General features: G+C 45.8%; 1 protein-coding gene across 11 annotated transcripts in view; it reads left to right on the top strand.

Annotated features, from left to right (window-relative positions):
* The first annotated feature begins 16986 nt into the window (after positions 1–16986).
* Positions 16987–27584, top strand: part of PTPRT (protein tyrosine phosphatase receptor type T) — a 1549072-nt gene continuing 1538474 nt past the window's right edge. For 6 of the 11 annotated variants that reach the window (XM_060190244.1, XM_060190260.1, XM_060190255.1 and 3 more), the window contains exon 1: positions 16987–17285. In XM_060190244.1, the coding sequence (XP_060046227.1) occupies positions 17195–17285 (91 nt within the window). In that variant the 5' untranslated portion in view covers positions 16987–17194. The remainder of the gene's footprint in view (positions 17286–27584) is intronic. The other 5 variants (XM_060190273.1, XM_060190266.1, XM_060190289.1 and 2 more) reach the window with 2 other exon arrangements.

The raw sequence follows: 27584 nt of genomic DNA, 5'->3' as shown, positions 1-27584 counted from the left end.
GTCATTTTATTTCAATCAGGTTTATTTTCTTTAAACAAGAAGTCACTCAAAAGCAGCTGCTCCCTTAAATAAGGAGGAGAGATTCCCTGTAGGTATGTGAAGGCTGGGGAGGAGGGAGCTGGGGGTATGGTAGGAAGAGAAAGAGGTGAGGAATGACAAAAGGCAGGCCCCTGAGCTATTTTGTGACTTGGCCTAGAAGTTTAATAAGCCTCTCCCCAGCTTCTCCCCATTAGGAGTATAATGAGTAAAGAGAGCTTCATGTAAATGAGCTACCGGCTTCTCTAGTAAATGTGATTCAAGTCAAGTTCTTGCTGCTAATTGCACACACATTTTGCTAAAGGTGGTCAATAGGAGTCATTCACGTGTCCTCAGAGACCATGGCACCATTCAGTATTCACGGCAAATATATCACCAAGCTTCATAAGAGAATCATTTTAAAACAAAGCTTGGTCAGCTGTTTAATAATTTACTGATAGTGACAGCAGGGAGAATATCTAATAACCAGTGAGATTGGCTTTCAAATAGAAAATAAATTCATGTTAGAAGAGTTAGAGCTTGAGAAAAAGAGGAAGGAGGGGGAAACATTAGCAGTAAAGGGATATTTAACATTTGTCAATTCTTGATTTTTTTTTGAATCTTATTGAGAGTGGAGAAACTCAATTACTGATAAGTCTCAAAATTTCATACCTACTTTTGTATTTTATTTTATTTATTTATTTTTCCTCCTCCAGGGTTATTGCTGGGCTCGGTGCCTGCACCATGAATCCACCGCTCCTGGAGGCCATTTTTTTCCCCCTTTTGTTGCCCTTGTTGTAGCTTCGTTGTGGTTATTATTGCCCTTGTTGACACAATTCGTTGTTGGATAGGACAGAGAGAAATGGAGAGAGGAGGGGAAGACAGAGAAGGGGAGAGAAAGATAGACACCTGCAGACCTGCTTCACCTCCTGTGAAGCGACTCCCCTGCAGGTGGGGAGCCGGGGGCTCGAACCGGGATCCTTACGCCGGTCCCTGCGCTTTGCGCCACATGCGCTTAACCCACTGTGCCACCGCCCGACCCCCTACTTTTGTATTTTAAAACATTCATAGACTCAATGTACTTCTTAAGGCAAACAAGAATTAGGCGGGTGGTGTCTCTACGTTTGTTAACCTGGGAACTATTTTTGGAAGATCACTTTTTTTTTCCCAGAGCACTATTCATCTTTGGTGTATGGTGCTACTGGGACCTTTTTTTTGTTTTTGTTTTTGTTTTGCCTCCAGTGTTATTGCTGGGGCTCCAGTGCCTATACTAGGAATCCACTGCTCCTGGAGGCCATTTTTCCCATTTTGTTGCCATTGTTGTTACCCTTTATGTTATTGTCATTATTATTGTTGTCATTGCTGTTGTTGTTGTTGAATAGGACAGACAGAAATTGAGAGAGATGGGGAAACAGAGAGGGGGACAGACAGACAGACACCTGCAGACCTGCTTTATGTGAAGCGACTCCACTGCAGATGGGGAGTCAGGAGCTTGAACCAGGATCCTTATGCAGGTCCACCCACGCCCATGCTGGTACCTTTTACTGGCCCCAGGTTTATTGAGCCTGGGACCCTCCAGAGCCTCAGGCATGAAAGCCATTTTGCATAACCATTATGTTATTTCTGTTCTTCCTGAGTAGGTGAGACCTGGATAGTAATGCAAAGTTGATCCTAGTGAACTACCTCCCTGGGGAGTGTCTGGCCAGGAATTTACTTCAAGTGATCTGGATTCTGAGTAAACAGAACTTATTATTATTATTATTATTTTTTGCTTAATAGCAACACAGTATTGCAATGTCTGAACAGGAGGGTTTTGAGGTAGCCCTGCTCATTCCAGTACTCTTGGTTCATGGGTGGGAGACACAATTACAGTGATTTTTAATAAAAGTTCCAGATGCTGAAGGAAAGCAAAGCCTGGAACCAAAATATCCCTGTGCCTCAGCTTCCTCAGCTCTTAGTGCTACGGGACTAAGAAAATCTGAGGTTGACTCAGACACCTCAGGCTTTTTCAGCTGTGTGTCTGGCTCCTTGGAAATGCAAGTTCAAACAGTTCAAAAAGGCAGCAGCAACACCAAAGTGAGAAAAAAAATATCTCCAAGCTTATTAATCTTTCAGCTTTGGTGGCAGACAGTGATGAACGGTGTTTTGGGGTAAAGAAATACCTTGGCCCCCCTGCCCTTCAGTCCCCTCCCCAAAGTAAAGGGACCACTCTGTCCTCAACCCAATTCCTAAATTTGCCAGTCTGGAGACAGGCTTCTAGATAAGACAGATGATTTCTGTGTTCCCAGGTGGTATTTTCTACAGCTTTACATTCCAAGACTGTACCCTCCATTCTTCACGTTCATTTCTACAAACTCACTTTCATTCTGCCTTGAGTTATTAACATTTTTTTAGGTTGTAGAGATGATGATTTATCAATGTTTTATTTGACAGGAGAATGGCTAGAATAAACGTGCAGTCTGGCCTGTTAGGCCAATGAACAATCCTGGTGCATATGGAAGTCCTTTGGCACCATCCTGCTCAGTTCTGGGAGGGCTGTTATCGTTTTGGGTGAAATGTCTTTGTGTGCTTTATAATAAAATATTTCTTACTCAAATACTGTTTTCTGAGATGGAAAAAACTAGTGTTTATTCCACTGCATTGGCTATGGAATAGCTGCCTAGTTGAAATGTCTTAAGGACACTGCTTAGGTACAGAAGGAAAAAAAAAAAGTGTGAAAATCATAGGCTCTATTGGATATAGAGGACTGAACAGAATCAAATGGAGAGGAGGAATAGGAAGATAGTAGGAAGATGCTGGGTGAATAGAGAGGCTGTAAACAACTTACTAAATGATGCACGAATATTCTTTCTTTTTAAAGATATTCAAACTCTAGGCGACTCTTTTATAAATTTTTATTATCTTTATTTACTTACTGGACAGACAGATAGAAATCGAGATGAAAGAAGGTGACAAAGAGGGAAAGACAGACAACTGTAACCCTGCTTTACCACTTGCAAAGCTTTCCCTTTGCAGATGGGAACTGGGGGCTTGAACCTTGGTCGTTGTGCATTGTAACGTGCACTCAATGAGATACACCACCATCAAGCCCCCCTCATGAATATTCTGATACATGAGTGAGATGGACCATTGTTATGTGACAGCCCAAGATGCTTTGGAGAAAAGAAATCCCTTTCCCCACTTCACTTGGTGTTTAAGGAGCTGTGAGCTATGGTGACCTGGGACCCAGTCTTTCTAACATGCAGCATGACATGGAGAGGTGGACTAAAACAAACAAGGTTGGGCAATTATAATACTGCTCTTCCCATCACTTTCTTTTTGTTGCCCTTGTTTTTATTGTATTGTAGTTATTGTTGTTACTGATGTCGTCGTTGTTGGATAGGACAAAGAGAAATGGAGAGAGGGGAAGACAGAGAGAAAGATAGACACCTGCAGACCTGTGTCACCACCTGTGAAGTGACTCCCTTGTAGGTGGAGAGGTGGGGGCTTGAACTGGGATCCTTATGCAGGTCCTTGCACTTTGCACCATGTGCACTTAACCTGCTGCGCTACTGCCTGACTCTCCCCATCACTTTCTTATTCAAATAGATTGGTTCAAAAAGTAGAATGTGCCCTCAAATTGGTCAGTCAGTGTCTTCACTAGAGTTTGATGGTGGTATTATAGGTTATTCTCACTGAGGGTGTTAAATCCTAAAACTCTCTAATGAATGTGTTGGTTAATGCAAGGGATATGATCTGAGAAATACGGTGTTAAGTGATTTCAATGTTGTGTTGTTAAAGGGAAAGGGAGGACAGCATCTGTTGCTCATCCTAAGGGTCTGTCATGCATGATCTCAACAAAGAATTGCGGAGAGAGTAGAATACTTCAAACCTTATTGAAAAAAAATGTTAGGTAGACAGAGAGAGAGAGAGAGAGAATGAATAAGAGATTGACTTATATTTTGCTCACATGGTAGTTGGTAGTACAGGAAAGCAAGCAAGCCCCCCCAAAGTTAAGTCTTTTAAACCTGAAGCCCCGCTTACACCCAAAGCCCCGCCCACACCTGTAACCACTCCTATTTCTGGGTGGCAACTTCTCCCTCAACAGCGAGAATGTCCTACAGTGTATTATGTAAATCTGTTGAATAGATGCTATAGCCTACTACTGACCTAGGTTATATGGTATAGTCTGTCAGAACCATAAATGGTCCTTTGTGCTTCAAAACATCATTTAGTGATACATGACTATATCTGGGAGCTGTCATGGTCCAGACTCCCAAAATATCCATAAAGAGAAGCATAAAGGATGGGGTGAGGTTGGGGGTAAGGAAGAGAATCCTGGACTACTTGAATCCAGCTTTGCCTGAAGATAACACATGGATTATTTAGTTAAGGTCACTGAATTCCTTTTTTTTTTTCACATAGGCCTGTTTGAGTAGATGTCTGTCAGCTGTGAGAAAAAAAAAAAAAGTATTGTCCTAGGAACATTCCTAAAATAGACTTCTTAGCTTCTTTCCACACTAAGGCCCATGTTTTCATCTGCTCTGTTCCTACTTTTAAAAAAATTATTTATTTATTCTCTTTTGTTGCCCTTGTTGTTTTACTGTTGTTGTTATTGATGTCATCATTGTTGGATAGGACAGAGAGAAATGGAAAGAGGAGGGGAAGATAGACAGGGGACAGAAAGATAGACACCTGCAGACCTGCTTCACCGCTTGTGAAGCAACTCCCCTGCAGGTGGGGAGCCAGGGGCTCGAACTGGGATCCTTATACCGATCCTTGTGCTTTGTGCCATGTGCGCTCAACCTGCTGCGCTACCAACAGACTCCCTATTTCTCTTTTTTGATTCTTGTTTATTAATCATTTTGTCCTGCTTTCCATCAAGTTCCAGATGCTATTATGATTCCATCTTGACCTCCCTGGGCAGATGACCTCACCAGTGCTTCTTCTCCAGAGCCCTATTCCACTAGGGAAAGATAGAAACAGGCTGGGGGTATGGATGAATCTGCCAAAGCCCACGTCCAGTGGAGAAACAATTACAGAAGCCAGGCCTCCCACCTTCTGTAGCCCATACAGAATTTTGGCCTATACTCCCAGAGGGGTAAATGATAAGGGAAGTAGACCAGAGGGCTCTGTACCCTCATTCCACTAGGACCCAAAGTGTTTGCCACCAGGAATCTTGCTTTCAATGAAAGGGAAGCGAATCTGGAAAACACCAGAGGAAGCCAGACACAGTTTCTCTTATCTGAGAGAGAAGAGGAAAAAAGAAAAGACACTTAGAAATAGTAATAGGTGTAGAAGTAAGCTAGAAAGGAATGCTGGGGAGGGACTGGGTTCTGGCGCACTTCGGTGCGTGCACATGCTACAGTGTGCAAGGACCCGGGTTCAAACCCCCACCTACAGGGGAAAGCTTCACGAGTGGTGAAGTAGTGCTGCAGGTGTTGTTCTATCTCTCTTCCTGTCTCTCACCCCCTACCCTCTCAATTCCTGGCTGTGTATATCCAATAAATAAAGATAAAAATTAAAAATAAAAAGGAAAGGAATTCTGGGGTAGGTAGCATAATGCTTATGCAAAGAGACTCTCATGTCTGAGGCTCCAAAGTTCCAAGTTCAATGTCCTGCACACCATAAACCAGGGCTTAGCAGTGCTCTGGTTGAAGAAACAAACAAATAAACAAAAAAGTGAAGGCAGAACCACTGAAAAAATGGGGGATATATATTCAGCCCAAATTAGTGACCTTGTAAGAACTACTGCAGCGCAACAACAAGGGCAGCAAAAGGGAAAAAATGGTCTCCAGGAGCAGTGGATTCATGCAGGCATCCAGCCCCAGCAATAACCCAGGAGGTAAAAAAAAAAAAAAAAAAAAGAACTACTGCAGTTTCCAATGGAGAGGATGGGAACACAACTCTGGTGGCAGGAACTGTATGGAATTATATCCATATTTTCTTACAAATTTGTAAATCAATATGAAATCACTACTAAAAATAAAATAGTCTTGCCTAATGTCAGTACATGTACATGTTTCTGGCTCAGTCTTCTAAGCCTTGATAGGGGTCAGAGACACACAAAAACAGGCAAGATGCAGACTTGGCCTTCAGAGCTGCATTTATACATGCTCCACTTGCTTTGTTCCTGACACCATTCACCCATTGAACCATTCACAGATTTGCATGTACCTGAGAATCATCTTGGATGTAACTTAAAAAAAAAATGAAGTCGCTTCAGTCTTAACCTCCAGGGAGTCTGATTCAGTTTCAGGCAAAATTAATAAAAATGACAGTGCCTCTGGAGTGGGGCAGACCCATGCTGAGGAATGTACTCCTCAACACACCTTCTCTGGAAGCACCTTACCTTAAGTGCATGGGTTCCCAGAGGTAGGGGTGAGGCATCTTATGTAAAGTGCATTAGATTATAATGGAATGGGGCTCTGTATACCTTCCACTCAACCTTATACCCTAATTTCTTCATGGTTCATATATTTTTAAAAAATTTTTTTTAATATTTATGTATTCCTTTTTGTTGTTCTTGTTGTATTATGTTGTTGTTATTGATGTCATTGTTGTTGGATAGGACAGAGAGAAATGGAGAGAGGAGGGGAAGACAGAGAAGGGGAGAGAAAGACACCTACAGACCTGCTTCACCGCCTGTGAGGTGACTCCCCTGAAGGTGGGGAGCGGGGGCTTGAACCAGGATCCTTCCGCCCGTCCTTGCACTTTGCGACACGTACGCTTAACCAGCTGCACTACCACCCGATTCCCACATGGTTCGTATCTTAACTCCCAGGGTTCAAGAAACACTTGTTCCTTACAATGACTTTTTAAGTATGTATTTATTAATATGAGAAAAGGAGAAGGAACCAGAGCGTCACTCTGTCACACATGACACTGGGGATCAATCAAACTCAGGTCCTCACGTGTTGAAATCCAACATTCTTGCCATGGCACTACCTCCCGCTTGCCCTTGCCATGATTCTTCATGCAAATATTGGGGGAGATTTATTTGCCAATTCTCTATATTCTACATGTGATTAAAATCACCTAGTAGTTGTCTTTTTAAAATAAATCTATATATTTAATTTTTTGCTTTTTGTTTATTTTTATTGTTGGATAGAGACATAAAAGTTGAGAGGGGAGAGGGAAACAGAGAGACACCTGCAGCATTGCTTCGCCACTTGTGACTCTTTCCCCCTGCAGGTGGGGACCAGAGGCTTGAACCCGGGTCCTTGTGCATTGCAGTGTGCACGCTTAACCAGGTGCACCACCACCTGGCCCCCAGTAGATGTCCTTCATTTCGTTACTTAAAGCATAATCATTTCCAGTTCCATTCATTTTGTCCTGAAGGACACAGTATTGCTTTTTGTGATTGTGATTTTTGTGATTTTTATTCCATTGAGTATATGTCCCATAACTTCATTATCCAATCATCTGATGATGGGTATTTAGAGTGCTTCCATGTTTTGCCTACTGTTAATAATGAAGCTATGAACATGGGGGTACATATGTTTGCGGAAGTTTTAAACATGCAGTTTCCTGCATCCTACTCAAAGCAATGGCTGAGGGTGGGACTCGGGTCATTCTAAATTTATTATTTATTATTTAATTTTACCAGAGCACTCTCAGCTCTGGATTATGGTGGTACTGGAGATTGATCCAGGAACGTTTTGTGCCTCAGGCATGAGTAAAAGAAAAAAAAAAAAGGAAGAAAGAAAAAAAGAAATTACTGGGGTCTTTATCACATCAGTTTCAACTTTTCAGATAGAAAGACAGAAACAGAGACAGAGAAACAGACACCACAGCACTAAAGTTCCCTTCATTATGGTAGGAACCAGGTTCAAACCTGGGTCAAGCCCATGATAAAGCAAGTGCATTATCCAAGTGAGCTTGCTTATCATCCCAGGTGAGTCCAATAGGCAGCAAGGCTGACAGGCAGAGCAGAAACCCAGGCTCTCTTGCTTGGTGGAGCATGGAACTGGTGCTGAGATCTTGGGTTACCTGTTTTTTGTTTGGGGTGTGTGTGTGTGTGTGTGTGTGTGTGTGTGTCCATCAAGGACTGTAGTAGGTAGGCTATGAAGGTTGTTATGGTGGGTAGTTACTTCTCAAAACATAATAAGCCCTTACTTGTCATTATAGACAGATTCTTGGAAATTGCAACTCTAGTAGAATAACAAATGACAGGACAAAGTGACATTATTCCCAGGACCTGTTGGCCAATAATAAAATAACACATCAGTGAAGATGAAATACTCAATCCATACAATAATACAAAAACAACAACAACAACAACAAAAAGTAATGAACACCAGCAAGTAATAATGAGAAAGGATTATGTAGGGATATATCGTGCAAATTTACCAAGGACTAAGGATTCTGATGAAGTTGATTCTATAAGCCTGATGCCTGAAGGAGGTTTAAAGTTTTTCTTTTTTAAAAAAATGAGGCAGTTTTTTAGTAGCATTTCTGTTTTATATATCCTGTTACCATTTTTTTTCCCAGAGGTTCAGCATCTGCTGTGCTTGGGGCTTGGGCCCCACCTGGAGGAAGCTTGGAACTGTGGACAGACTTCATCAATTTTTTTTCTTTTTTTGCCAGGATTCCTATGCCCAGACAGACTTGTCATGCCCTGAGCCTCAGCTAGTTCCTGCCTGTAGTCTAATCACAGGCCAGCCACTGAGGTTCCTGTGTTGGCCAGAACAGAATTACCTAGTCTAACCTTCATTAGATGCCCCTGAACAGTCTATAAAAAGGCAAATACACAGGGCCCCTCTGAACTGTTAGGTCCATCGGTTTCAGGAGAAGTAAGGACTCTGACTTATTAGCAAGAGTTTCTGGTGGTACTGGGATCAGGGGAAGCTGGGAAATGTCACTTTGACACATCTCACCCTGAGCACCTGTCAGCCAAGCTCCTTTTTGATGAGATGACTTTCCCAGAGATCTTGACAACCAGTGCCCTTTGAAAACAACACCAGTGGTGGTACACCTGGTTTAGTGCACCAGGACCTGCGTTCAAGCCCCTGGTTTCCACCTGCAGGGGGAAGCTTCACAAGTAGTGAAGCAGGTCTGCAGGTATTATCTATCTATCTCCCTATTTCCTCTTTCCCCTCTCAATTTCTCTCTGTCCTAACAGTTTTTTTAAAAAATTAGCTAAAAAGTAAACAAGTCATTCTGAATTCCTCTGTGACCCTATCACATAAACCTGGCTCCATTCTTCTCCAGAATTTGTTGAGTGTTTGTTATATGCATCGTGGGGCTTGACTTTAAAGGTATGAGAGTGTGTGGGATACCTTCCTGGAGACCTCACCTATGGAGAAGGCAGCTTGGTATTACCAGCTTGGCAGCTTGGTAATGACACCTACCACTCACCAGGGCTTGAGGATTTGGATGCCTAGATAAGGGAAGATACAGATTCTGCGTTTGCCTTTGTAGAGGAAGGTCCAAGGGGAGCTTCTGGAGGGCTGCTTGCATGGCTCGGAGTAAAGGATGTGTATACAGTGAGCCCCAGGGCAGGTCGAAGACCTCAGCTGGGCTGATCCTAGCTTTACAGACTCCTGCATCTCTCAGACTTTGCTGAGCTGTTGTATGTCCTTCTTTAAAGGGCATACAACACTTGAGAGAGCTTGCTGGGCAGAGAGTTTACAGTGATTCAGGAGGGGGTGGACTTAGAAGAAAAGGCAGCCAGGCACTAGGCAGCGAGGGCTCTGGATGTTGGACTTTATTCTTAAGGCAGTGGTGCATTCAGGAGGGATTTTAAACTGGAGGATGACACGGTGAGGAGTGACTGGGCTCTTCATCAATCTCTTGGGCTGCCCCTGTGTGGGGAAGGCTTGGAAGGAAGGAGCCAGGTAGAAAGGAGGAAATGGGGTTTGAGTTAAGGTTCCTGCATAGGAACCCTTTCCTCCTACCTGAGAGCCTCCTGAGTCTGGTTCTAGAGTCAGGGAAAAAGGAGGTGGGCTGAGGATGCCCAGTGACCTCAGGGCTCTGAAAAGGCATTTGGACATCAGTAGGCCACCAGGATGCCACGAGTCTAGTGGCACTTCTGCTTCTCAGAGAACCACTTCACTGATGTAGGAAGTAATAGCTAGGCCTTATCATCACTGTGTTTGACATCCATTATTCAAACCCTGGCATTCACACTGCCCTGCCTCCACATGCTGGTGTGAGCTCTCATGAGTGGGGTGACTCTGGGCTCCTGGGAAGGAGGTCTCTTTATGTTAGTGTCCCCACAACTTGATACAAGCCTCAGGGCAGGTTAGCTGTGCAAACGTTCATGATGGGTGCTTAGCACACACCATTTCACCATTTCCTGTTGTTGTTATTGTTGTTGGTGGTGGTCACGGTGTGTGAGTTTCAATGAAAAGAAACAGCTGTTTGGCAGATCCCACCTAAGTAAATCGAGATGTAGTCAGTCCTAGCTTTCAATTCAGGGCTTTCCAGACATTGGGCTTTACTTGCCAACAGTCTGGATCATGTGCCGGTGTTTGGGTCCAAGGATGTAGTAGCTGGCTTTCCATATTCTATTGTTGTCTAGGTGTCTACAATAGTTGGCCCAGAGTCAAGGCTGGTATGTATGGCCAATCTGGGCCTTGGGAAGAGGGAAGGAGGAAAGGAGGGGAAAGGAAATGATCTCTGGAGTAGGCCAGGCCCTGTGTTTGGTGTTTTCCCATCATCTCATTTAATTTTCGCTCAACTCAGTAAAGTGGGAATGATCACCCCAGTTTCACAGGTGGGGAAACAGACTTGGAAAGGTAGAGTGATAATTTAGTGGTCACTTTGGTGGGAAGAGACAGACAGAGCAGGGAACATGGGCAGGTACATGACCTTCCCTGGGAAAAGATGTGTCCCAAATATAACATACCAGAGAAAAGGAAGTCGAAGTGTGGATGTGAAGAACAGATGGCACAAAGGTTGATGCAAATACTTTTTTTGCTTCAGGCTTGGAGGTCACAGGTACAATCCTAACACCATCATAAGCCAGAAATGAGCAGTATTCTGGTAAAAAAAAAAAAAAAAAAGACTAGGAAGAGCATAAGAAATTCAGAATGCCTACCAAGAGCACACCAACATCCAGATGAAAAGTCACAGAAAACATGTCCAGGCCTTTTCTGTGTGTCTTCAGAGAGAATAGTCAACATCAAAGAGAAAAATGACAAAGTGACAGTGATGGTTCAGTAGAAGGGAAATCTTTCGAAACACCAGAGCCTCAATCTGAAAAAGCTTCCTACTTTTGGACAGCGGTATTACTGGCTGATGCCCTTTTTTTTTTTTTTTTACTGAACAAAATGGCTGGATCATGAAACTATACTTGCAAAGTCCTTATGGTTTCCAAGTTACATATGGGTTATTTATATTAGTGTATCTGGACAGATAGCATGAATGCATATTAATATTCCTGACGTAAGACTACTACTCAAGCCAGAACTGCAGGTTCTGGAAAGTCTGTCATGTGTGCAGTGGCACTCTGCTAATAGAAAGGTTAACTTGTATTTTTGAATTATTGATGGTTGCTTGTTACTAATTTTTTTCCCCTCAGAATGGAGGAAATTATTAATGAAGAGATCATTGCCAATGTGTCTGACATCAATTAATGGTTTCATCTTGCAACCAGATTAAAAGAGACAGCTGGTCCATGAATTTATGCGTGGAGACAGCTCCAAGTGTGCGACAACTCAGTGGGAGGGTGGAGCCCACAGGCAGTGGGGCCTGGGCATCTGCTTGGACTGGTGAGAGGCGCTCTGCTCTCCTGGTTGGTCTGGCAGCCAGGGAAGGGATAAGGCTTTGCTGCTGTGGGGCTAGGCAGCCAGCCAGCAGGCAGGTGCTCTCCTGGAATCTTTCCAAATGCACCAACACCCTCCCTGTGCCTGTTGCTCACTGGCACTTCCTTCATGGGGACTTTTACATCTCTAGTTTGCAGCTTGGGCATCATCAGAATCACCTGCTGGGTGTGTTAAAACACAGATTCCAGGGCCCCCAGGTTCAGCTTTTTCTGATTAGGTCAAAGATGTGGCCTGAGAATTTGCATTGCTAACATGTTCCCAGGTGGTGCTGATGTGGTTCAAGGGCCAGTTTTGGAGCAATGATTGCCAGGTTGCTGGGGGAGATTTCCCAAGAGCCTGTGAAACAGTTAAGTGTTTGCAGCATTATGGGTGTCTCTCTGCATAGGGTCTTTGCTCCCTCCCCCTTGAGCTTCAGTTTTCTTGCATGCACACTGAGGATAAAATAGCTGTGTCAGGGGGCTGGGTGGTGGTCCACCTGGCTGGGTGCACACATTGCAGTGTGCAAGGGTCTGGGTGCAAGCCCCTGGCTCCCACTTGCAGGAGAATGCATCTCTCCCTCCCCTGCTTTCCCTCTCAATTTCTCTCGGTCTCTATCCAACATTTTAAAAAAGAGTAACTGTGTTAATGGGCTTTCCCCATACCTGAGTGAGGTACCTTGGCTGAGGGTTTCCCCACTGTACAATACTTTGCTCCCTACCCACTGGAGAGCTGAGCCACCATGGGAAGGGAGTGGAGAGATAGTAGAGTGGCTGGAGAGGAGACCATCTTGGGGCACTCACCTTCTCTTTGTCCAGTCTCCCCCACCATGAGGGCAAAGACTGCATCTACTGTCTGCACTGCAAAGCCACAGGCCTGCCACCTCTAACCCTGGGGCAGGTAGCTGGCTCACTCGTTGATGGAGGCTCTATATATCAGACTTCCCCTGTAATGGCACTGTGATGAAAAGATCTGCAGCTAACATGTCTGATCAGTCCTGTCTGTGCTGAAAAGGAAGTCACGATGTAGACAGGGAAACTGAGGTCCAGAGGTCTAGGCAAAAGTCCCAGTATGGACATGGAAAGAGCTCAGCCTGATAAGAGTGCCAATTTACTTGGCTGAGGCCTCACAATCTGCAGGTTCAATCCCCAATACCACTTTATTCCAGAGCAGAGCAGTCTCTGGCCCTTTCTCATAATAAATAAATGAATACATCTTGATAAGAAGTCCAAAGTTATTAAGGGCACGGTAATCCCCAGAACAAGAGACTGTTTTATTAAGCCAAGTTGAAAGGGACTGCAGAGCAGAGCACCAGGCTTCCCGGCCACCACAAAGCTCCCCCAGACCCCGTCTTCTTGCTGCAGCCACTGATTCTCAGTCTAGTGAATCCTGAGGTGAACACATGCCCCCAACTCACCAGTGTGAGGGTGGACAGACAGAAAAGCAGCCTCTCCTTTCTAATTAGCACCTGGGATCCTGAGAGCAAAAGCTGGACAGAGAGGGAGAGGAATGAGGAGGAAGGGAGAGGAAGTGGGAAGGAAAGAGAGAGAGAGATGATACTACAGCTCTTCTTCTTTTTTATTTAATTTATTTATTCCCTTTTGTTGCCCTTGTTTTTTTATTGTTGTAGTTATTATTACTGTTGTCATCGTTGTTGGATAGGACAGAGAGAAATGTAGAAAAGAGGGGAAGACAGAGAGGGAGAGAGAAAGACACCTGCAGACCTGCTTCACCGCCTGTGAAGCGACTCCCCTGCAGGTGGGGAGCCAGGGCTCGAACCGGGATCCTTACACAGATCCTTGTGCTTTGTGCCACCTGGGCTTAACCTGCTAAGCTACATCCTGACTCCCTACAGCTCTTCTTCTATCTTCTCCCCTGAGATGCCAGTTCACTAGAGGCCCAGTTTGAGGCATCCCTGGCCCTGAGTCAACCTTCTCTCTCCTTCTCCTCCTCTCTTCACCATGCAGCCATGTGAAGTACCCAGGTGGCCTTTGAGAGTTCAGGCCTATAGAACATACCATTCTCAAAGTATGAAAAGCATCACTACAACAGCCAGCCAGGGACCATGGCAGTGGGCCTCAGGTAGCAGGGGTTTCTTGATCAATATTTTAGAGGAAACCCTAAAAGACCAGTGAGATGACCAAGGAGATACTGGAAAGAAGGGCCTTCTAAGCAGAAGGAACTGCAGGTGCAAAAACCATGGTGGCATGACTGAGTGCTGGAGCCTGGAGGGGCCACAGGTGGGGGCTTGTCCTCTTGAAGGACACAGACAATTTTCAAGTTCAGGAGGGTGGCAGCCAGGAAAACACGAGGGTCATGGTTCCCTTAGCCAGGTGAGGTTGAACACTGGTCCTTTGTCAATTCTGTTACATTTGAAATGAGAGGTGTTTTTTTTTCCCCCTCCATGGTTATTGCTAGGGCTCACTGCTCCTGGAGTCCATTTTTTTTTCCATTTTGTTGCCCTTGATGTTGTTGTTATTGTTACTGTTGCTTTTGTTGGATAGGACAGAGAGAAATCGAGAGAGGAGGGGAAGACAGAGAGGGGGAGAGAGGGGCAGGGATGGTGGTACACCTGGTTGAGCACACATGTTGCAATGCGCAAGGACCCGGGTTCAAGCCCCCAGGCCCCACCTGCAGGGGGAAAGCTTTGTGAGTGGTGAAGCAGGGCTGCAGGTGCCTCTCTGCCTCTCGCCTTCTCTATCGCCCCCTTCCCTCTCAATTTCTGGCTGTCTCTATCTAATAAATAAATAGATAAAAATAAATAAATAAAAGAGGGGGAGAGAAAGATAGACAAGATAGACACCTGCAGACATGCTTCACCACTTGTGGGGAGTGGGGGGGTGCTTGAACCAGGATCCTTGTGCCAGTCCTTGTGAAATGGGAGTTTTTGGTTTTTTTCTTTTTCTTTTCTTTCCTTGGGTGGGGGGCATTAAGCTCACACTGGATGGGAGCTTTGTAGCAGATGCAGACTGGATGTTTTGTGGCATCTCAGAAGTGTGGATGTGGAAGGCCCCAGGAGGACTGAGGGCTGGGGGATGTGCTCCTAAATGCTGAACTCCAGAAAGTCTGAGAGAGGGAATGAATAGGAGTCCGAGGGTGCTGGGGTGAATCACCAATGTGACATCAAACTCCTCAGTGGCTTAGAAACTTGCTTCCCACACACATAGTATGAAGCTCAAGGACCCAAGCCAGGATCTCAGTTTGAATCCCCAGCTCCCAACCTGTGTGTGTGTGTGTGTGTGTGTGTGTGTGTGTGTGTGTGTGTGTTGCTTCATAAGTGGCGAAGCAGGTCTGCAGGAGTCTATCTTTCTCTCCATCCTCTCTCAATTTCTCTCTGTGCTATCTAATAAAAATAAATAAATAAAAAAGCTACTCAGAGCAGAGATCCTTAGTGCCAGCACTGAGTCCCAGTCATAAACCTGGGTCAGAAGCACCCAAGCAATTTACCTGCTCAACACAGGTAGATTGTTCTGATGAAACGAACAGCCAGCAGTGTAGCTGTGAGCAGAAGGCATCTTTCCATTCCATTGCCCCAAGGGGCATCTGTCCCCAGAGTCTGGCTGATGGAAGGATACAGACTTAAGCACTCTGTATTTGTGCTTTATTCTTTATTTTTTAATTCTTTATTTTTAAATAAAGATTGATTTACTTATAAATATTTGGGGGAGGAAAGAATACCAGAGCTTTATTCTGGTACAAGTAATGCCACGGATTGAACTCAGGACGTCCTGATTCCAAGTCCAGTGCTTTAGCTGCTGCACCAGGAGCACTCTGGCACATGCCATGCTGAGGATTTTATGTTGCCAAGTTCAGTGCTCTAGCTGCTTCCCCTTCCTGGGCTATATGTGCCAAATTCTTAAGGATCTTCAAGGCAGCAGCTTGTATAAAGTTCCACATCCAAGTCTCCCTCTCTGCCCGCCCCCCGCCCCCCCCCCTCCTACCTGTGCAATCCTGTTTTTCCTAGCTAGGCATCTACGGAGCAGGAAACTGAGAAATCTCCCTGGCTATACTTGTGATGGGGCCAAAATGGAGGGGAGAGAGAGCCCAACAGTTTAGTCCAAGTCCTTCATCTTTGGAGGGTGGTGGGGGTGGTGAGGAGTCAGATACGGAAGGAAGAATGTGCCTGGAGCCACAAGTGAGGCTCTTCATTCAAGAGAACTGTTGCACGGGGAGGGGTTCAGAGCCCTGTGTGTTCTCTGCCATGGCAACTCAACCCCAGAGCCTGAGGCTCCCCACTTTCTGAAACCCTGTTTTACTTATGACTTCCCCATAGTGTGTCCAATCCAGATCTTGGAACCCCAACAAAAATTGCCCAGGTATTGCTGCCCGCCCCCCCCGCCCCCCCCCCCCCCGTCAGAATCCCTCAGAGAATTCAGTCTTCTCCATACAATTCTTGCTCCCAGCTGAGCGTCCCAGTCTGTGAGCTTGGAGGGGGAGCGAGGACGCCTATGTAGGATTTTAGACTTACAGTCTCAACCAGGTCTTTGTTCAGATCTGGAAGAAAAATGAAAAATCTGCCCGGTTCTGTCTCCTGAGAAAAGGAGGGGGTAGCTAGAAAGACAGAGTGAGAGAGAGAGAGAGACACAGAGACAGAGAGACACAGAGACAGAGATACACAGACAGAAACTGCCTGCCCAGTCAGCGCACCCTCCGAGTGCGGGAGGAGACCAGAGAGAGAGATATACGGAAAAAAAGCGGGGGCGCCCGGGGGCTGATAGGGGTTGTGGTGCCATCATCGCTGTGTCCAGAAAGAGTGTGGGTGGGGGGGAAAGGGGAGGTGGCTGGCTCTTACATGCTCCCCTCCAGGTGCTCCCAGAGCCCTTCCCCAGCAGGTCCCCCCAGCAAGGCCCAAGCCCCGCGTGGCCCCCCGCACACCTAGCCGGGCCCCCATCCGAGTTGCACAGGAGCCATCAGCCCCCTCCCCGCCCCCGCTCACCTGAGCTCCCATTCCCAGTTCAAATGGCTGCTCCCCGTTTCCCTCCCTCCGCCGCCCCCATACCTGCACCCCAGCCGGGCAGACTGCGCTGGGCTACGTGGCGAAGAGGCGAGGACCCTGCGGGGCGAGTGGGTGCGGGGCGCTTCGCGCGGGCGCGTGACTGTGCGGGCGGCCGGGCGAGGGTGTGCGGGAAGCCCGCCTGTGCGGCGCGGGGGGGGGCGGGCGCGGGTGTGCGTGGCCGGGGCGGAGCAGAGAGCCCGGGCGGACCGCGGCGGCGGCGGCGTTAGGACTCGGGGGACACCGCCCCCCGCCCCGCGCGTCCCGCCCCCGCCCAGCCTCCTGCTCAGTTCGCCCCGTGCCTCAGCTCGGAGCGTAGCGGCTCCAGCTCCCGGAGCCCCGCGGAGCCAGCACGGCGCTCACCCTGCCGGCCATGCGGGGCCACCCCGCGCCCGCCCCAGTCCCGGCCGCGGCGCCCGCGGGAAGGGGCTGAGTCGCCCGCCGCCCGCCAGCCGCCCGCATGGCGCGCCCCGCCGCCGCGCTCGCCCTCTGCCTGCTGCTGCACCTGCCGCTGTCGCCGCTGCCGGGCGCCCGGGCGCAAAGCCCCGCAGGTGAGTGCGCCGCCGGCCCGTCCGCTCCCGCCGCGGGGCGCCCGGGGGAAAGTTGCGCGGCCTCGCGGGGACACCGGGGCCGGGGCGCCGCCTGCAACCGCAGGGACCCCGCGCCGGCCCCGCTCGTCCCCCGCCGCCCGCGGGCGCCCAAGTTGCCGCTTTACTTTCCTGCTGGCCCCCTGGGCGGGAGGAACTTTCAGCCGCCGCTGCGGACGTCTCGGCTGGCTGCCACCCGTCCCCCACTTGTCGGAATCCCTCACTCGGGGATTCGGAGCGGTGGGACGGGACGCGGCTTCGCGCATGGGGTGGAGCGCGTCCGGCCGGCGGCCGCTGCGGGGAGCCTCCGTGCGCTTTTCCCGCGGGGGCGCGGGGTCTGCCCTCGGCAAGCGGGGAGCTCCGGACCCGCTCACGTCGCAAGCTCCCGCGGAAGGTCTGCGAACGAGCAGACCTGACGCACTCTCCACCTGCTTTATTATTTTCTTTTTCTTTTCCACTCTCTCTCTTTTTCTCTTCCTCTTTCTAATCCGGTACAAATGTCCCCCACTCCTTCTCTTTCTCCCCGCCCCCGTTAAGGGTCTTCCCTGGAATGACTTTGACCTGTGAGAGTGTTCCCGAAAAGTTTGGGGGGATTCGCATTTGGGGGTGGCCGTGGGCTGAAGGCGAGCCGAGGCGATGCCTCGGTGCGGTGGGTTTGCCCCGCTATGCGCCTAATAGTGCGGGCAGACTCAGATTGGAGGCAGGCTCAGACTGGGGGTTCTAAACCTTCCCCAAGGCAGCAGGAAGGTGCCAGCTCTGAGCCACTAGGGAGTAGGAGAGGAGAGAAGGGAGAGAAGTGATGAGGTCTGCTTTCTAAGCTCAAAATCACCTTGAAGTTTCTCCAACTGAATTCGTTGTGATCACACCGAGCTGAATGGAGGTGGCTGGGAGGGCCCAGGGGACCGAAGGGACTAGACTGAGAGAGACAAATGGGGTTTAAGACAGGGTCTTTTGGGATTGTTGTGCAACGCTGTGCCCATGTATTAATCACGGGAAGGGGGACAGAAGAAGACGCAAGGGAGAGAGAGAAAAAAAAAAAAAAAAGAGAGAAAGAAAGAAAGAAAAGAAAAGGAAGGAAGTCTGTGTTGGGTGTCACCTCTTTAAACAAGCGGCTTCCGAGGTTAAGAACCACGGAGTGACAATCTGCTGGATATGTGCCTTGCTCCAAGAGTGTGGTGCTTTCTGGGAAGGGAAGGTTTGCTTCCTTGGCTGGGAAGTTAGGTGGCAAGGACACTCTGAGGTGTGTGAAGCTGAAAGGTTTCAGTAGCAAGAGAGAGAAGGAGGGCAGCCCAAGCACCGTGCTAATGGTGCACAATTCTTGTTTTGGGTCTTTATTAGGTGTGCGAGGAAGTGGAAAGAAGGATTTTTGGGGCAGTCCTAGGTTCTTGACATAGATTCGAGTATAGATTTTACGAACTTGGCCGACCTGTCCTATAGCAGTAGTACTCATATTCTCGTAGCAAAATACAGTAAATATTCCACCACGGGTTCGTTCTTGGGGAGCGTGCGGTAAAACTGAAGCTCTGAAATCACGGCGGCTCCTAATACTCCCACCAGGTGGCGCTCGCCCACAACGGTTAAAATGCAAATCTAGTTGCTTTCCTCTCTGGCTAGAACTTCTTTTCAATTTTTAAATGAGTAATGTGTTTATTCAGCAGCCTTTTGTTAAAACATTTAGAGAAGTGTGAGGAGCAAGCACCTTTTCTTTGTTTGAGTTTCGGAACTCGGGGGAAAGAAAAGCGATTCCGGAGTGAGTACAGTTCCGGGAAGAAATCTACTGTTAAGCACCATATGTTTCTTTTGGTTCTTCCTGGAGTTGAGTGGCTTCTGTAAATCTGCTATAGCTTGCGCTTAGAAGTGACTGCGTTTGTTCTAAAGCTTCTTAAAGGAGTGGGGTTAACTTGTGTTGGAGCTTTGGTACATTCCAGATGTCATTAGAAAAGAAAAAAAAAACCTGACAACCAAATTCTGTATACTATATACTGTCCTTTCTAGCTTAATGCTTAATAATTTAAATTAACTGATTTTCCCCAGGTTTTCTTATGAACATCTTTGTGTATATGCAGGAATACTGCATATATTCACTTCAACCTTCTGCATCCCACAGTGATCTTGGTTCCATACTCCCAGAGGGTTAAAGAGTAGGAAAGCTATCAGGGGAGGGGTTGGTATATGGAGGTCTGGTGGCGGGAATTGTGCGATGCTGTACCCCTCTTATCCTATGGTTTTGTCAATGTTTCCTTTTTATAAATAAAAAAATTTTTAAAGTGGACTTACATTTAAAATTATATTTATTTATTGGACAGAGGCAGTCAGAGATTGAGAGGGGAGGGGGAAACAGAGAGGGAGAGAGACAGAGAGACACCTGTAGCATTGTTTCACTGCTTGTGAAGCTATCCCTCTGCAGGTGGGGACCAGGGGCTCGAGCCTGGGTCCTTGTGCACTGTAACATGTGCACTCAACCAGGTGTGCCACCATCCAACCCCCTGAAAGTGGACTTATCTTTAATTCTAAATTCTGAAATTGTTGGTGTTTGCACCTAGTATAAGCTTGGCACTAGTTTGGTCTCCTTTGAAGTCTCTAGCTTAAAAACTTGTGGCAAGTTTGGGTAAATAATACATTTAGAACTCCATGGTATGATCTCAGTTTTTTCTGTAATCTGAAAATTCCCAGTCTTGAAGGCAGTTTCAGCTTGTGATCCTACATCCAGTTCACAACTGGGGTGATATGTTTAGCTTTAGCGTGTTGGTCATTGTGCCCAGAAGTCAGTGGTGAAAGCTTGTCCTCCAGAGGCAATTGCTTTCTTGCTGTAAGACATGTTCCATTCATTTCAGCTTTTTTTTTTTTTTTTTTAACAGGAGGTGAGGGGGAGCATTTAAATCAGCCCATTAAGAATGAGGCACTGCATAATTTGGGATTATGGGGTTGGGGAGGGGGAGAGGAAACAGTTAATTAGTGGATAAGAGAATAGTTAGTTCTTGTGTTAGAAGGTTTCAGCATCAGTACATTGAGAGCAAACGCGAATTTGAGAGAGGACTGATATGAGACTGCAGTTGTTAGCAATGTAGTCGTTTAACTCCATAATCATTGCCAGATACCTCTGGGGAACTGTTAGCAGTACAGTCAAATTTTACTTTCTGTCCTGGATTGCTTGATTTGTTTCCTAATAAAAGAACAATTAATGTACAAACCTGGCTTGGATTCCATTTCAGCAGCAATCACAAACACATTCACAGTGAAAGCAGGCCATTTTCTTGGTTACAATCCACTACCTTTCCAACCTCTACTTAATTTCTTCTCGCTTATTCCCAGCACAGCTCCTGCAGGCTCCAGATTGCCAGCTGAGACCGTATCCCCTGTAGTAGCAGAACTGTCACCTTTCAGAGGCAAGATCACAGGACATTACAGCATCATTCTTTTAAGCATGGGATACTCTCATGACTCTTGACAGCGTGTTGCTGTGGAAACAAGAGCAATGCCATGTAGGTGGTTGGTCCTTGATAAATATTTATTGATGATGATGAAGAGATGGTAGAGTCTTATGGCAACCAGCTGGGGACCAGGGGGTTTTAAGCCTGCAGGCAGACTTAGACATTTAGAAAAAAACTGGTTTAGGGAAAGCAGGAGTGTGAGTTTGGAAGCCTGCAGCCTTCAGTTTGAATCCTGCCTTTGCCTCTTTCCAGCTATTTACCTTCTTGGATCCTCAGCTTCTTATATGTGAAGTGAGGATAATTACAGTTGCCTTGCTGGACTTTATGAAGACTAAGTAAGGTGACATATGCAGATGGTGCACAGTTGTACTTTAAAGAGGAGCCTTGACTTTTACTTGGTTTGGTGTTGGTGTACATACACAGGCCAACGGGACATCAGTATGACACTCATTTATAAATTGGCAGTGAGCTGCTGGGGTTTTTTGAATTATTTCCCCTTTGCTTTTCAGGAGTTTGATTTCCTGCAACTGCTTTTAGAGAGAGGTTTAAAGTATTTATTTTATCGAGAGGGAGAGATACATTAAGATACATAGAGAATGCTACAGAAAGAGGAAAGTGAGATACCAGAGCACTGCTTAGCTCTGGCTTACTGTGATTTTGGGAGTTGAACTGGCATCTCAGAGCCTGTGGCATAAACATCTTTTGTGGGGGTCAGGTGGTAGTGCAGTGGGTTAAGTGTGCATGGCGCAAAGTGCAAGGACTGGTGTGGGGATCCTGGTTCGAGCCTCCCGGCTCCCCAATTGCAGGGGGATTGCTTCACAAGCAGTGAAGCAGGTCTGCAGGTGTCTTTCTCTCCCCCTCTCTGTCTTCCCCTCTTTTCTCCATTTCTCTCTGTCCTGTCCAACAACAACAGCAAAAATATTAATAACCACAACAATGATAAAACAACAAGGGCAACAGAAGGGAAAAAATAGCCTCCAGGAGCAGTGGATTCATGATGCAGGCATGCCCCAGCAATAACCCTGGAGAAAAAAAAAAAGAGAATCTTTTGTATAACCATTATGTTATTTTTCCCAGATGCACAATGAACATTTATTTTAAAATATTTTTTTTGTTAATTTTTTTTTAAATTTTATTTTATTTATTTATTTCCTTTTGTTGCCCTAGTTTTTTTTAATTATTATTATTGTTGTCATCGCTGTTGGATAGGACAGAGAGAAATGGAGAGAGGAGGGGAAGACAGAGAGGAGGAGAGAAAGATAGACACCTGCAGACCTGCTTCACCGCCTGTGAAGCGACTCCACTGCAGGTGGGGAGCCAGGGTTCGAACTGGGACCTTATGCCAGTCCTTGTGCTTTGCGCCACCTGCGCTTAACCCGCTGCGCTACAGCCCGACTCCCTATTTTAAAATATTTTTTATTATATTTATTTTTATTAGATAGGAACAGCCAGAAATTGAGAGGAATGGGGAGATAAGGAGAGACAGAGAGACACCTGTTGACCTGCTTCACCACTCGTGAACCTTTCCCTCTGCAGGTGGGGACCACGGACTTGAAACTGAGTCCTTGTGTATTGTGCGCTCAACCAGGTGCACCACCACCCGGCCCCCAATGAAAATTTCTAGTAAGTAATAGATCATTCCATGGTCTAGATACAGAATTAAAAAGTGGATTTATTTATTTTAATGAGAGGCTGGGTGAGGGGTGGTGGGGATGGATGGAGAGACAAGAGCACTATTCAGTTTTGTCTTTTTTAAAATATTTTTTTAATATTTATTTTATTTATCCCTTGTTGTTTTATTGTTGTAGTTATTATTGTTGTTGCAGTTGGATAGGACAGAGAGAAATGGAGAGAGGAGGAAAAGACAGAGGGGGAGAGAAAGACAGACACCTGCAGACCTGCTTCACCGCTTGTGAAGCGATTCCCCTGCAGGTAGGGAGCCAAGGCTCAAATCGGGATCCTTACGCCTGTCCTTGTGCTTTGCGCCACCTGCGCTTAACCCACCACGCTATAGCCTGACTCCCCAGTTTTGTCTTTTGGTGGTGCTGAGGATTGAACATGGGACTTTGGAGCCTCAGGCATACTAACACTGTACTCCAATACAGTGAGCTATTTTCCCGAGCCTGAGATGGGGAAATCTTTAACACATCTTCCCTTTTAAACGAGAACTGCTAACAATGAAGTGGTTGCATAATAACAGGCAAGTATTTGGGTGTATCGTCTTTTTTTTTTTTCCTGCAGCCTGTCTTGTAGGGTCTTCCCTACCTCAGGTCTCTGTCCCTTGTTCCTTTCCCATCTCTTATCTAAACCTAGAACAAATGCACAACACTCTAGGACGTTGAGGGAGAAAGATACTTTGTTCACTTGGTAAATAAGCAAAAAAAGTAAACACACAGAGGGCCATGACATTCTAATAAATAGATTTAAAAAAAAAAAAGCTAGGCGATTATTGGAAACAAGCCATGTCCAACAAGCATTTGGAAGCACATTACAGAATTGGGACGAGGAAGCAGCACCATGTAGATATTAGGACACAGTTCAAGTGTCTCATGAAATCTTATAAAATGAAATCGAATTGGTTTGTGGTGGAAGAAAGCCATGGGTTATTTTAATGTATTAGTGCCAGTCAGATAGACCCACAGGCAGCAATAGTCACTAGGCTGGTGATCAGGGAGGCTGTGGGAACCCTGGGACTCAGCATTTGGGATGTTTTTTGTTGTTGCCCTTTTTTTTTGTTGTTGTTGTTGTTGTAGTTATTATTGTTGTTGTGGTTATTGATGCTGTTGTTAGGACAGAGAGAAATGGAGAGAGGAGGGGAAGACAGAGAGGGGGAGAGAAAGAAAGACACCTGCAGACCTGCTTCACTGCCTGTGAAGTGACTCCCCTACAGGTGGGGAGCCGGTGGGGGGGGCGGTTTGAGCCGGGATCCTTCCGCCAGTCCTTGAGCTCTGCACCACCTGTGGTTAACCCACTGCGCTACTGCCCGACTCCCGGAGTGGTTTTTTTTTTTTTTTTTTTTAAAGTATCTTTTAAAAATACTTTTAAAATTTATCGTAGAGACAGAAATTGAAAAATAAAGGTGAGACAGAAAAGGAGAAAATGAGCCACCTGTAGCACTGTTTCATTTGTGAAGCTTCCCTCCTTTATATGGCCACCCAGGGCTTGAACCCAGATCCTTCCTGGATTCTTGAGTGTGGTAATTGGATGCGCATTTAACTGAATGTACCACCTATATGGCTCCTGTGGTGGTTTTGATGAATAATTTTTTAAAATTTATTGTTGATTGATAGAGAAGTTGTGGGTGACAGAGAAGATACAGAGACTCCAAAATATAGAGATCCTTTGTCTCTAGACATAGACCCCCAAGGGATCTAGTGGAAGTCAGCAGTGAAAAGTGGGAGTAATATGTCTCAAAGGATATGGAGCCATCGAGAAACCAGGCCTGCTTTATCCCCAATACCAGCAAAGTTGCTCTGGGCCCAGCTTAGATATTTGCAGGAGCACGGACTCGTCTGAAGTCCCATTTCATCCACCATCAGATCAGTGGACAGAATAAACAGAAGCATGTCCCCACTGGTCTGGATTTAACTTTTTCCATACTAGCATCAAGAAACTGACTGATACACATCCACTGATGTGAGTGCAAGAGATGTAAAATCTCTAATGTTTTGTATCCTCCACTGAAACCTCCACTGATGAGAGGTTCTCCAAATGGTGATGTCACTTTGGTCAGAGTCTCTGAAGTTTCTTTAAAAAGTGAAATACCCACGTGCTGTAGAATCTGGTAATCCTGCTTTTAGGAATGTACTCAACAGACATGAAAACATAGTCCCACACAAAGACACATACGTGAATGTTTTTAGTAGTGTTGTTTCTAGGAGCTCCAGCTGGAAATCAAAGTCTAAAGACATCATGCTAAGCAGAAGCAGCCAGGATTTTGGTAAGAATTTTGTCCTTAGGGACAAAAAACTCCTTAGGGAGTTGGGCATGATTTAGTGAGTTAAGCACACTTGGTGCTAAGAGCAAGGAGTGGGGTAAGGATCCCTGTTCAAGCCCCCGGCTCCCTACCTGCAGGAGAGTTGCTTCACAAGCGGTGAAACAGGTCTGCAGGTGTCTTGTCTTTCTCTCCCCGTCTTCCCTTCCTCTCTCAATTTCTCTCTGTCCTATCCAACAACAATGACATCAATAACAACAACAATAATAACTACAACAACAATAAAAAACAAGGACAACAAAAGGAAAAATAAATAAAATAAAATAAAAAAAGAATTTTGCCCTTGCAGTTCCTGTGCTGCTTGTACCTTCAAACTGTCTTGGCATCATGAGGCTTATCCTCATCTTTGGTAATACACAGGGATAACATCCCTTTATCTCAGCTCCAGCTTGGACCCTGCACAATCTGTTTACTTCCCCCCTCTCTTATCCCAGTTATTTTGAAACTGAAGACTACACCACAAACTTGTTTTTTCTTGGCTCATCTGTGAATCACAGTGGGTGGTGGGTGGTATATACATTTTTCGGGGGCTTGGCTTTTGTCTCTCTAGAACCAAGTGTAAGTTAATGGATTCATGTCATCAAGGAGAACCTCCTAAAAAGCACTTCATGTTTTTTCATGAATAAGTGGCCTTGAATGTTCTGGACTTAACTCTAATTGACTGTGATTATGACTTTTTTTCCCCGATGCTCAAATCATCATAAATCGGACAATAGGAGCTCCTTCAGATCAGATCCTGTGGCACCACTCAGATGCCTTTGAGAGTGTCCTTATTCTTCAGCAATAACAGGAGTCTTCTGACTTCCCTCTATATTTGCTGGCCCAAATCCAAAGTCAATTATTATTTTAAAATATTTATTTTTTATTGTATAGAGACAGAGAAATTGGTTGGAAAGGGGAGACAGAGAAGGAGAGAGAAAAGAGAAACCTGCATCACTACTTCATCTCTCAAGAAGTTTCTCCCTTACAGGTGAGGACTGGGGGCTTGAATCTGGATCCTTGACCATGGTAACAGTTATTTTTTAAAGAGCCATGGTACCTTTTGGTGGAAACATCAGAGTTTTAGATGCATATTGTACTCTTTCATTTGACAACTAGAGGCAAGCAGAGTAAACAAGGACTGTTGATAATGTTAGGTGTAGAAAAAGAAAGATGCAGAGGCCACGTAGTGATACACTGGTTGAAAACACAGGATCCCAGTTCAGGTCCCCACTCCTTGCCTGTAGGGGGAAACTTCATGAGTGCTGAAGCAGTGCTGCAGGTGTCTCTTTTTCTCTCCCACGTTTCTCTCTATCCTATCAAATAAAGGGGAAAGAAAGCAAGGAAGAAAGAGAGAGAGAAAGGAAGAAAGAAAGAAAGTAAGAAAGAAAAGAAAGAAAGGGCTTCCTGGAGCGATGGATTGTTGTGTAGGCTCTGAGCCTCATTGTTAACCCAGGTGGCAATTACATAAAAGAGAGAAAAAGAAAAAGATGATTGAAAACATATGCATGGACAACCATTATTTCTTTGATTCGTTGGAAATTTATTAATCTCCTTAAAATCCGTTATGGCGGGAGTTCGGGTGGTAGTGCAGCAGATTAAGCACACATGGCGCAAAGTGCAAGCACCTGAGTAAGGATCCTGGTTCGAGCCCCCCGCTCCCCACCTGCAGGGGAGTCGCTTCACAGGCGGTGAAGCAGGTCTATAGGTGTCTATCTTTCTCTCCCCCTCTCTGTCTTTTCCTCCTCTCTCTATTTCTCTCTGTCCTGTCCAACAACGATGACATCAATAACAACAACAATAATAACTACAACAACAACAAAAAAAAACAAGGGCAACAAAAGGGAAAATAAATAAATATTAAAAATATTTTTTTAAAAAAACATTAAGGCACATTGCCTATAAGCATCTTGGAACTTACTCTTGAGTGCCTGGGTCCAGTGATTGCTATCTGTCATTGTTTCCTGGGCTCCTACTTTCTGATCAGAAATACAAAAATCCCAGTGTCACTCTAAGGGAACTAGTGTCCTGTGTCTTGTCACTCCCCCCACTCCCCAAAGGTAGTGGTTTTGTTATGATCCTTTTTTTCTGGGGCAGGGCTTTGGGTGTGACCTAGCTGTGTTCTCTGACTGGTTTATAGGCTGCAGTCAAGGTGTTGATCTTGGCTCTAGAGATAACAGCTCAAGTGGGACAAGATCTGCTTCTTAGTTTGGCTGCGTGGTTTTCTGGAGGCTGTTACTCATGGGCTATTGATTTTAAAACTTCACCTCCTCATAAGCTGCCAGCTCCCTTCTCTGACATGTAGACTTCTCTATCACCACATGACAGCTGGTAACCTGAGCATAGGCCCATTGAGAGGGCAGGAAAAGGGCTGTGGAGACAGCATGAAGGTTTTGCAAAAAGGTATTAATGCCCAAGCCTCTGATGTCTCAGGTTCAATCCCCAGCACTACTGTAAGCCAAAGCTGAGTAGTGTTCTGGATAAAATAAAAATAAAAAATAAAATGGGGGGCAGGAGAGAGTAGGAGCTAGATGGTAGTCTTGTCATTTGTAACCTAATTTTGGAAGTGTCATCCCATCACTTTTGTGCAGTTCAGTTTGTTAGAAGACAGTCACTAGGTCTAGCTCACACTTAAGGGCTGAGAATTCCACAAGGGATTGGGTATTAGGGAGTGGGAATCATTGGGAACCATTTGGGGAGCTGCCAACTTGAATAGACAAGTATTGGAAATCTCCTATGTGGGAGCAAAGTACAACTTTAAAAGCACATGTTCATTTTTTTCCAAAAAAGTTCTTGTTATTTTGGGTAATATCAAGCTTTGACTTTTTTTTTTAAGCTTTCACTTTGTAAAGGTGATTG

This window comes from Erinaceus europaeus, chromosome 1, assembly GCF_950295315.1.
Source record: "Erinaceus europaeus chromosome 1, mEriEur2.1, whole genome shotgun sequence".
Lineage (NCBI taxonomy): Eukaryota > Metazoa > Chordata > Mammalia > Eulipotyphla > Erinaceidae > Erinaceus > Erinaceus europaeus.
This window is presented reverse-complemented; position numbering and strand designations above follow the sequence as displayed.